Here is a 12491-nt window from a genome sequence, read left to right as displayed (position 1 = left end):
ATCTAAAATAAATTGTTCTTCGTTACACATGTCTGCAACAAAAACTCACTTCGTCGCTTCCCATATATTTACACATATACGTGGAATATCAAATCAATTTCCTCAATAATCAATACACAGTGTATATAACAAAAATAAATGTGTTTGTAACGGTGCTTCTTCACTTCTCAGGTGTTAAGGAACAAAGTCGCCAAAAGATTTATCTCAACAAAACCTAACATAATTTAGTAAACTAACTTTTACTATTTAGCTTTTACGAATTAAACATGTCATCTTGAATCTTTATCGTCGCACCCTATTCAAACTAAAACCAAATTATGAACCCTAGACATTCTCAAGAACAAATCTCTTTATCTTTATCTCTATCGGGCATGTAATAATTGAATCGAGAGGTAATTACACCAACAATCTCTAGTGTACAACGGTGATATCAGCATCTTGATTTCGGAAAAAAGCATCTTGATTTGGGGAAACCTTATAGCTTAAACCAAACAAAATCAAAGACCCTTTTAGTGTTAAATCAAAGGAAATTTTGCAAACAAAAAGATTTAAGATTCAAAGAAAACAAAATTAAATATCAAAATAATAAGAAAAAAAAGAATATGGAGGAAGAAGGAGAAGGAGAAAAGAGTGCATATATATGTCCAAGATCTGATTGAATTCTTGGTTTTTATTCATTTCACCATCAGGACTCCGATTCATTTGATGCAAGGCGGGATCCAATCCCTGCTCACAAACCAGCAAGTAAAACTTCGTGGATGTGTCAGACAATTGGTTCCCGACCTGCACCAAGCGAATCCGAGCAAGACGGTGACCCTTATCATATTATCTCGAAGGAGAAAACTAAGACTGACTATTATAGAAAACGAAAAGAAAAATAATACAAAGAGAGAGAAGAAAAAGTTTTGGTTTGTAACGGCGAAATGAGTCAAATAGAGCTTTTTTGTTTTAAGACCCTATCAAAGAGAGACAACCTTAGCCTCATTTGTAGGGTATTTAATAAAGATAATAAACCACTCATGTACTGACACATGTTTCTTATAATAGAATATTTTTACTTTTACACCATTGACTGTTGACTATGGAGATATGAATTAGAATTTTTACCTTTTTAATAATGAAAATTACGGAATGCTATCACCACTCTTACGTGGTTCAACAATTAATCTATGTGAGCGTTATCTGTACATGTGACACCGACTACTTATGTGTCTTCCACATTTGACTTTTATCATCTAAATAATACTTGATCTTGATCTGTGATTTCAAAGGTGGAATTATTTCTGTTTACAAAATTTTATTTAATAAAAATTATAACTATATCAAGAATTTATGTATTTTTAGTTTTAAATAATTTAATTTCAATTTAGTTAAGTTTAATTTTAAAAACCATCTGTACTCAATATTCTATAAATTTTAAATTTTAAATATTTAAAATTTTGATGAAAGTAATTTAGAAAAAAATCATTTTAAATTTTATTACATGTGTATAAATTTATATTTCAGTTTTAATATTAGGAAATAAAGCGAAAAAGTTAATTTGAAATATATACAATGTTGATTAATATATACAAGGATTCTCCACTCACCCTAAATCGCCATTGATATTGGTTGAAGGTTTGGTGGAGAAAAGGATTAAAGTGAAATCCGAAATTATGGTAAAAAGCGCCACTTTGTTTTACCTCTTTCAAGATTTCTCTTTTGTTTTTTACTTTCTGTCTTTTTTTCTTTTTTTTTTATGAAAACTTAAATAAATTACAAAATATTAAGAATTAGGCTAATTTAAGTGTATACTGGTATTAAAGGAAATATAAATCCTAAATACCTAAATCTAGGTTGCATGGAAACAGAAACGGATACGTGGAAACGAAACGTTTCGAAACGTGAAAACGTGATTTTTTTTTTTTTTTTGCTTTGGAAACGTTTTAGAAACGTCTATATATATGTAACTGATTAATATTTCCATACATTTTTATTATGTTTAGTGTATCTTTTTTTTTGTCATCTTATGTTTAGTATATTTTAGAATATAAATAAACAAATAACCATTCTATTTAATCATACAAAAAAATAAGTCATCACTAAACATCAAAATCATATAAAAAATTCAAAATAATAAAAAGCCAGTACTTAAATATTAAATAGTTTAACTAAAATAAATATCATAACCGCAAATTATAACCAATTGGAAAGTTCTAACGTTTCCAGAACAGAAACACGAGTTTCCAAAATAGAAACGCAAGTTTTCACTAAGTTTCCAAACTGAAATTATTAAGAAACGAGTTTTCAATGCGTTTCCGCGAGTTTCCGAGAGATTCCGAAACGTTTCTGAAATGTGAAACGTACCTTCAACCGAGTTTCCATGCAACATAGACCTAATTAATCATCTACAAGTCATACTGGAACAATTCTAAGTTGAGAATGTCTCTTAAAACTTCCAACGGAATAAACTATACTGGGATCAGTTCAAATAAAATAAAATAAACTATATTGGGCTGTAAAAATGTAAGACCGTATGTTTCTAAGAGAATATAAGGTTTAGGTTGAGCTTGAAAGTGAAACTTGATGGCCTAACAAGAAAACGCTTGAATCACATGATGCTTTCTTTGTTTTTCTTTTGTTTGCAAAAATCCCAACACTTCTATGATAATTGATCACTAATGTAAAAACTAAAATTCCAACACTACTCACTATAAATAAATATCACTTTTAAAAGGAGGAGAATCTTCTGCCATCAGTCAATAATAAGATCTTCCAAAATTGATTTACATTTATTATTATTAAGTAACGTTTAAAATACATTTTACAACTAAGGAGTGGCAGCTGAAAATAAGAAACCTGTCCATTGACAAAAAAAAGGAGAACTTTTGACCAAATTGCTCAAATCCAGTTACCATTAGCGAGGTTGTACACATTGTAACATAGATCTAACTAAAAAATTTATAAAGAAACCAGAAGATATATAAGATAAATAGTATGATTCTGCAGATGAAATGCATCGTCAAACAACTAACCAGTTTAGCTATTAAATGCATGATCAAAGCAACCAACAAAAGTTACAAGTCATATTTAAATCCATTTTTTGTTTCGGTTAAGTTTGTTTTCCACTATCATAATATACTAACTGCTTTATTCCGCACGAACGGTACTAATTGTATTGATTCTGTTACTTCAGCTGAAATTTACAACTCTAGCAATAATAAAAATCACAACTCGAAATTCAAAATTATACATATATTCAAAATAAATTGTTCTTCGTTACACATGTCTGCAATAAAAACTCACTTCGTTGCTTCCCATATATGTACGGACATACATGGATTATCAAATTAATTTCCTCAATAATTAATACACAGTGTATATAACAAAAATAAATGTGTTTGTAACTGTGCTTCTTCACTTCTCAGGTGTTAAGAAACAAAATCGCCAAAAGATTTATCTCAACAAAACCAAACATAATTTAGTAAACTAACTTTAACTATTTATCTATTTTTCTTTTACGAATTAAACAGGTCATCTTGAATCTTTATCATTGCAACCTATTTAAACTAAAACCAAATCATAAACCCTAGACATTCTCAAGAACAAATCTCTTTATCTTTATCTCTATCGGGCATGTAATAATTGAATCGAGAGGTAATTAAACCAACAATCTCTAGTGTACAACGGTGATACCAGCATCTTGATTTGGGGAAACCTTATAGCTTAAACCAAACAAAATCAAAGACCCTTTTAGTGTTAAATCAAAGGAAATTTTGAAAACAAAAAGATTTAAGATTCAAAGAAAACAAAATTAAATATCAAAATAATAAGAAAAAAATGAATATGGAGGAGAAGTAGAAGGAGAAAAGAGTGCATATATACTTCCAAGATCTGATTGAATTCTTGGTTTTTGTTCATTTCACCATCAGGGCTCCGATTTAATTGATGCAAGGCGGGATCCAATCCTTTCTCACAAACCAGCAAGTAAAACTTCGTGGATGTGCTAGACAATTGGTTCCCGGCCTGCATCAAGCGAATCCGAGCTACACGGTGACCCTTATCATATTATCTTGAAGGAGAAAACTAAGACTTACTGTTAGAAAACGAAAAGAAAAAGAATACGAAGAGAGAGAAGAAAAAATTCTGGTTTGTAACGGCGAAATGAGGCAAAGAGAGCTTTGTTGTTCTAGGATCCTATCAAAGAAAGACAACTTTAGCCTCATTTGTAGAGTAATGAATAAAGATAATAAACTACTCATGTACTCACATATATTTCTTATAAAAGAATGTCTTTACTTTCACACTATTGACTGTTGACTATGGAGATATGAATTAGATTTTTTGCCTTTTTAATAATGAAAATTACGGATTGCTATTACCACTCTTACGTGGTTCAACAATTTATCCACGTGAGCGTTATCTGTACATGTGACGCCGACTACTTTTGTGTCTTCCACATTTGACATTTATCATCTAAATAATACTTGATCTTGATCTGTGATTTTGAAGGTGGAATTATTTCTGTTTACAAAATTTTATTTAATAAAAATTATAGCTATATCAAGAATTTATGTATTTTTAGTTTTAAATAATTTAATTTCAATTTAGTTAAGTTTTAATTTTAAAATTCTAAAATTTTTTAATTTTCAATATTTAAAATTTTGATGAAAGACAAACCTTGATCAAAAAAGGACAGACAAATTGTGTGCCGTTGGCAATTGCTTCCTCGTTGGGCCATAAATAAGTGTATTCATGCTTGACACTTTTTTTTTTGCTAGGAATGTTAATATTTCATGAATGAAAGTGGAAAAGGTTACAAGTTATGCATCCTATACAAATGATTTCTTGGCAAAAAAAGTAAAAACAAGAAAGCATTAAGTTAAGCAGTTAAGCAAGCAGCTGTCATGGCCAATCTAAATCAGCCAGTGTTGCATAATGTTCTGGAACCGAATTCATGCTTGACACTATTAGATTCAAACATTATACCCAATTTTTAAGATAAGTAGATAAATACTCATGTCTCTGCGCAGCTTTAACTTCAGTATGTTAATTCACTTGGCTAATATGATCTATGAAATATGTTTAAAATTCTTTAATTAAGCCTTTTTTTTTTGCTTAATTAATTAGGCCATGTTCATTTTTGTATTTGGTTACAACATCTATACATTTCAATACTATATTTGGACGTTACATTTAAATGTGTTCGTTTTTGTAGTTTATATTGTAAATACAACATCTACATTCAATTATTCGTTTTCCAAATTTATAATAGCATTTGTGAATCACGTTGTTCCTTTGGAGCCAAGTGTTGTGGAGAACTGACTGAAAGACCACCTTGCGTTAAACTATTATATTGTTTTTTTTTTCCAAACTGGTTTATATTGTTTCTTAAACTATAAAATATATTTTTTGAGAAGAATTTTACAGATATGATAGGTAAATTATTCAAACTCTTACACAGTGTTCATAAATATTTTCATAGGTTTTTCTGTTTCAACTATTTATAATTTAAAGCTAAATTATATTTAAGACTATATGAAAAGTCACATTCCTATAAAAAAATTCAAGCCCCTAAAAATCTGCTTACACCACTGATCCTCATCTACTCTGAAATACTTGTAGCTCAAGTCTCCAACACGAACCTCAGTTAGTTTTAAAGAAGCAGGCTTTTCTCCATTACATGTAAACCGAAAGAACGGTAGATGCTTTTTCTTATCTAAATTAAAAACAGTAAATTTATAACACATTGTCCATGATAGATTTCATGAACAGACAACATCTGATTTTTATTTTATTTTTTAGCATCTAACTTTGTCATTTTATCATGGAAACTTTGTCATTTTATCATGGAAACTTTGTAAACTTTGTTTCGATTTCTTCTCCCAAAAGGATAATAAAATAGAGTAAATCGCATGAGATATCCTACAAAATTTAGCGATCAAATATAAAACTTTCTTTTGATTTCATCTCACACACATTATTTTGGTGATTGCGACGTTCTTTTCTATAAGTTAATCTCTAACAGTAGATTGTTCAGCCATCTAATCACGCCAAGACCTTTTACAACGCAAGTAGATCACTTATTACAAACCATAAAAGTATAATTTAAATTGAAGGGCTAGATATATTTTGTGTGTGCAATCTTTCCAAAAGGGAATAGTAAAAAAAACGTGGAAGTAGAAAATTTTAAAAGCTTGTAAATATTCTTGAATAATTTTTAGTATTTTCTATAGATGGCAAAAATAGAAACAGCATTCTGTAGAAAACCCTAGAAACAAAATATAAGGTCATGAGAGAAAGAAAACACATGAACTTGTCAGTGATATGTTCTTGAAACTTGTATTTTACGCAAATCCCAAATCTGCTAGTTCAGAACTAGAGGGCAAACGTGGGATGGGTCGCTCGATAGGGCCAAACGGATTGAAAGGTCTTCCGATAGGATCAAAGGGCTTGCGGGGGATCACGTAAGCAGATCCTTCAATAGTATTAACAATTTGATCTTCTTGATTGTTGTTTCCTTGAGGACCATTCCATATCTCGCACTGCTTGAAGTTCTTACTCAATGCCTCGAATCCTCCATCAGTCTAATAAAAAAACAACAAGTAAAATTGGTTTTGCGTGGGGCGTAAGGTATACAATACAAAAACAAACAACTACAATGTTTTTTTAAACCTAAAGTGACATTATGTTATTAAGAGAGAAAGATGATATATTAATTACGTGCTGAGGCGGAAAAGTGGAAGATAAACTTTGAATTTGTTCACCACAAGGGATAGATTGGTAAACATGGTTAGGCTCTATCGTGGCTTGTGGTTTGCTCAGCTCTTCGTTGGCTTCTCTTGCTATATTATCGGGTTCGTATAGGTTAAAGCAGCTGAGTAGTATTTTCTGCAAAAAACAATTGTACGTAAAAAACACAGAGCGAAGCATCAATTATGATGAAATTGATACGTACTAACAAACAGACATACCTTAAGTTTAGTTATGTTGAAAACAACGCAACTGTAAAAGTCATCAGAAAGCGAAATCTGAAATCCTTTATCATTCATTCCCTCTGTAATATTCAACCGAAAGAGAAAGATTAGGTTTATAGAACTTTGTAAATTCTATTCTACTTGAAAATTCAAGGAAACTTGTAAAGCAAGAAAAAAAAAAAAAAAGGAAAATTCACAAACGAGGTAAACTAGGGACCATGGAGGTTTTGAATAGAATCCATACCGTTTTGAAGACCTTGTGTTGATGAATCGTTGGATTTCAGATGATCGACTGGATTTTGAGTTTGCGGAGGAGGTAAAGATGATGATGATGATGATGATGATGACGACGACGACTGTGTCAAGTGCGAACTCTCAGTCTCCGTTGTCATTCGGACGAGAGAAAACTTTGGAAAGAAATTAAGAGAGTTTCTTAGTTTGGTTATTTAGGGTTTTTGCTCAATATCTACTTCTCTTGTTTGCTATATTGTCAATATTGCTAAAGTTTTCGTTCTAAGCTGGTATTTATATAGTAAAAATAGATCAAACCTTGTTCTTGTTGGTTCAGGAAAAAAAAAGCAGTCAACCCGACGTTGGGCCTTGGATAGGCATCATCGAAAATATTTTATATGATTACTAGTTGTGCGGATTAATATATTTAAGAATTTCTTGGGCAATTGTCAATAATAGCACATTTTGAAGTTTATGTCTCAAAAATAGCACTAGAAGGAGAAAGTCACAAAAATGACATTCGTTAAAGGATAAAATATCCTTAATACCCTTGGTTTAAAATTAAATAAATAAATAAAAATAAATAAAATAAAAATAAAAATAAATAAATTTTTTTTTATATAGTTTCAGATTATATGTTTTCAGATTCGAAATTTTTATAACTTTTTTATTGAATTTTTTTTGAATTTTTTTTTATTTTTTTTTTCAAATTTTCTTTTTATAATTTAAAAATACTTTTTGAAACTGTTTTTTAAATTTTTATTTTTTATTTTAGTATTTATTTTTTATAAAATTTGAAACCCTAATTCCAAAACCCCACCCCTTAACTCTAAACCCTAAGGTTTGGATTAATTAACCCAAGGGGTATAAGTGTATATTTACCTCTTTAATGAAACCTATTTTTGTGACTTTGAACTTTGAGTGCTACTTTGGGAACAAAAACTTGGTTTGGTGCTATCCTAGTCTTTTTCTCTTTTTAATTCTAACTTTTATTTTTCTAAAATAATAATAATTCAATTAGATAAAAAAATTAAATTATTAAAAAATATAAAATTTTAGTATTTATATTGGTAATCAATGTATTAAATTATGATTTTTTGTTTCATATTTTTATTAATAAGATGTAGATTTTAGATCAAAATCTTTTCTATAGTAATAATTAAATTACGAAATTTGTATTGAAACTAAAATATATTGTATTTTGACTGAAAATAAATCATGTGGTACTGAAAGGATGATAAAAATCACAAATATAAAACATTAACAAAATAAAAATAGTTTATAAGTATTCAATCTGGTAAAAACCAAACTATTTAAAACTAAACCAAACCGAAATAAAGAAAATAGTTGATTTGGTAGTACTGAATAAACAAAATGGATAATATTTTAAGAAAGTGCAGTATATGAATATGGTTCAATATATTAAGCAATCAAACAGAATAAACCAATGAAACCGATTAATTCAGATATATTAGTATACTTATATATAATTTTTTTAATATTCTGTATTTGATCAATAATTTTAATAAAAATCAGAGAAACTAGCTATAATATTAGTCATTAAAATAAGATAAAAGTAATGATGATATTATTACTAGATATTTTTTTTTTGTAACAGATTATTGCTAGATATTGTTAATATCTATTTAAACTAATGACATATCCTAGAATTATAGAAAAGATGACAAGTAAACAAATTAGCTAATTAAAATCCTCAACAAAATGACAAATCAGCAAAATATCCTAAAATTATGAAACATGAGAAGTAAGCAAAATTACTTAAATTCATGGAGAATATGACAAATAAGCAAAACAATTTCATAAATAATAGTATATATAGATAGATATATGTACAGATGTTTGTCCATATATCTATTCGTTTGTAGGAATTCTCGTCTAACCACACTTTTTTTTCCTTAACTGTATAGCCTAAGATGACAACATTGTTGTTGGTTTATACGATATGAATATACTCTCACATCAATCGTTGGAAAACCATAAAACAATAAATGATGATAAATGTAAATAATCTACTATCTAAATAAAATGTAAATAATCTATTATCTAAACTAAAAATACAAAATAAACAAAATTTAAACAATATGATAAATGTTAAGCCATTACATGGATGTTGTTCCTACAAATTAATATTGTAGGCATTTATTTAATTTTTGGGTATATTCTCACGCACATTATTTTAGTAACTGCAACTTTGTTCTCTATAAGTTAATCTCTAACAGTAGATTGTTCAGCCTAGTAATCACGCCCAGCCTTCTACAGCGCAAGTAGATAGTATTACAAAACATAAAAGTATAATTTAAATTGAAGGGCTTGATTTTTTTTTTTTTGTGTTCAATCTTTCCAAAAGGGAATAATAAAAAAAACGTGGAAGTAGAAAATTTTAAAAGCTTGTAAATATTCTTGAATAATTGTTAGTATTTTCTATAGATGGCAAAAATAGAAACAGCATTCTGTAGAAAACCCTAGAAACAAAATATAAGGTCATGAGAGAAAGAAAACACATGAACTTGTCAGTGATATGTTCTTGAAACTTGTATTTTACGCAAATCCCAAATCTGCTAGTTCAAAACTAGAGGGCAAACGTGGGATGGGTCGCTCGATAGGGCCAAACGGATTGAAAGGTCTTCCGATAGAATCAAAGGGCTTGCGGGGGATCATGTAAGCATATCCTTCAATAGTATTAACAATTTGATCTTCTTGATTGTTGTTTCCTTGAGGACCATTCCATATCTCGCACTGCTTGAAGTTCTTACTCAATGCCTCGAATCCTCCATCAGTCTAATAAAAAAAAGACAAGTAAAATTGGTTTTGCGTGGTGCGTAAGGTATACAGAACAAACAACTACGATATTTTTTTTAAACGTAAAGTGACATTATGTTATTAAGAGAGAAAGATGATATATATTACCTGTCGAGGTGGAAAAGCGGAAGATAAACTTTGAGTACCAAACACCAGCTCGGAGGCAACGTCTTTTTGAATGTGTTCACCAGAAGGGATAGATTGGTAAACATGGCTAGACTCTGCAATAGCTTGTGGTTTGCTGAGCTCTTCGTTGGCTTCTCTTGCTATATTGTCGGGCTCGTGTGGGTTGAAGCAGCTAAGTAGTATATTCTGCAAAAATCAATGGTCTACATAAAAATAGAGACCGAGAAGTATCAATTATGATGAAACTGATACGTATTAACAAATAGGCATACCTTAAGTTGAGTTATGTTGAAAACAATGCAACTGTAAAAGTCATCAGAAGGCAGAATCTGCAATCCTGTATTATTCATTCCATCTGTACGTAACATTCAACCAAAAAAAAAGATTAGGTTTATAGAAATTGTATTTCTATTTTACTTGAAAATCTAAGGAAACTTGTAAAGCAAGAAAATAAGAAAAAAGGAAAAATCACAAGCATGGTAAACTATGGATCGTGGAGGTTTTGAATGGAATCCTACCGTTTTGAAGACCTTCTGTTGATGAATCGTTGCATCTCAGATGATCGACTGGATTTTGAGGTTGTGGAGGTAAAGGTGATGATGACTGTGTCAAGTGCGAACTCTCAGTCTCCGTTGTCATTCCGACGAAAGAAAACTTTGGAAAGAAAGAGAGTTTCCTAGTTTGATTATTTAGGGTTCTTGCTCTCTCTTGTTTGCTATATATATATATATATATATATACTATTTTTTTTTACAACGAAAGACTATTCTATTACTCAATCTTGAGGTAGTCTGGATATATACTATTATTTAACAAGTAAATTTGTTTAATTGTTATATTCTCCATGTTTTTAGGATAAGTTATTAGTTTAATTAATTATATTATTTAAGATTTTATTTTAATATAAATTGATTGATTTAATTATTTAGTATTATTATTAATAATAATAATATTATTATTTATCAAATTACTTACCGTGTGCTTTTTATCTTATAGACAAAATTAACAGAAAATATCCCACAGTTTTAAGTTATTTACTAGAAAAATAGATTTAAAAAGGGATGTTTGGAAAAATACTCTATTTATGTTTTCGGATTTGAAAACTACATTGATTTAATGTGTTTTTGAAAATACACTTGTCCAGTATGTAAAAAGACATTTTTATCAAGTCTAAGTTAAATATTTATGCTATAATAATTTAAAAATTTAAACTGAAAATTATTGAGATTAACATATATTGATGATTTAAGTTGGTTACATCTCTTAATATATTTCAATGTTTGTCTTTTTATGAAAATTTTAAACTTTAGATAAATAAAAATTACTTAACATAGTCATCACTTTCTCAAACATATAATATAAGATTTTGCATTTTGAAACTCATCATCTCACCAAACTTATAACTATGGAATTTTTCTCTTTCCATTGCATGATTATAGAGGATTAGAAACACTAATCCGAGTGGATGTTACAGATAAAATAGAGTCTTGTGTACGTGGCAGTAGCAGATAGGATGAAGATAATGATTGGTAAAACAGCCATTTGTCTGTGTGATTGGAAGAAGAAGTTTGTTAGGGTATAACTTCTTCATTCATCAAGAAAAATATTGACAGTGTTAGATCATCTTCTTCCTCTAGATTGTGTGTACGCTTTTTTCCATTGAAATTGCTTGGAGATTTGTTAATGTTGTTTCAGAATCTTTCTTCAGTAATAGATTCTTTATACTTGAGCTACGTTTCATTGTTTTATGAACGGTGAATCAATTATCGTAGAGGTGAATTCAGTGGTATCAGAGTCATTTGTGTCCTTAGATCAGTAGTAGGCTGTTTGAACCGAGTTTGGTCAGAAATAAGTGAGAGAGACGAAACTCGTCAGTGGATTAATATCGAAGGCGTTTTATTAGAAAGATGTTTGTCGGTTACAAATAAGGAAACGAATGGTGAAACAGCCGGTTCTCAAAGAGCTTGCCGGGAAAGTATAAGTCGACGAGAACATGGATGTTGTTCCTACAAATATTGTCTGCATTTGGTTAATCTTGGACCTATATGGAATATTTTTTTCATCTATTTATTTCATTCATAAAAGTTCCATATGCTAGTAGAGTGAAATCGAATTCCACAGAAATGTATTACTCCCTAATCAGGAGGATTATATTCACTTTAGAGGTAAAGAACTTTCATGTCATCTTTGTTAGATTTTAAAATTTTCACCATTAACTTTTTGTTCTTTTTTAAGAAAGCTGACTATTTAAAAAATGGGAAAACAAAAAAAAAGTTTAACCGCCCTTGTCATTATTCTTATGCAAAGCAAACTTTACGCACTAAAATTTGTCTCGGTTAAGTGGAGGGGGCTCAATAT

The 12491-nt window shown here is 29.6% G+C and overlaps 1 protein-coding gene across 1 annotated transcript; it reads right to left on the bottom strand.

The window, feature by feature from the left end:
• Window positions 1-9746: 9746 nt before the first annotated feature.
• On the bottom strand, window positions 9747-10772 carry LOC103834117. The gene is made up of 4 exons (XM_018653692.2): window positions 10652-10772; window positions 10406-10488; window positions 10116-10319; window positions 9747-9986 (listed from the first exon to the last, which is right to left on the bottom strand). The coding sequence occupies exons 1-4, from the start codon at window positions 10770-10772 to the stop codon at window positions 9747-9749; spliced, it is 648 nt and encodes a 215-aa protein (XP_018509208.2).
• Window positions 10773-12491: the final 1719 nt, after the last annotated feature.

This window comes from Brassica rapa, chromosome A08, assembly GCF_000309985.2.
Source record: "Brassica rapa cultivar Chiifu-401-42 chromosome A08, CAAS_Brap_v3.01, whole genome shotgun sequence".
NCBI lineage: Eukaryota > Viridiplantae > Streptophyta > Magnoliopsida > Brassicales > Brassicaceae > Brassica > Brassica rapa.
Note: the sequence above shows the minus strand (reverse complement) of the source record. Positions and strands in the feature narration are given on the sequence as shown.

What these genes read in the sequence shown, in the direction of transcription:
- LOC103834117 (XM_018653692.2), bottom strand. Translation starts at nt 10,772, where the DNA reads ATGACAACGGAGACTGAGAGTTCGCACTTGACACAGTCATCATCACCT. An exon ending in AACAGAAGGTCTTCAAAACG is followed by an intron (nt 10,489 to 10,651) that starts GTAGGATTCCAT and finishes TGTTACGTACAG; the next exon opens with ATGGAATGAATAATACAGGA. An exon ending in CCGCTTTTCCACCTCGACAG is followed by an intron (nt 9,987 to 10,115) that starts GTAATATATATC and finishes TTTTTTTATTAG; the next exon opens with ACTGATGGAGGATTCGAGGC.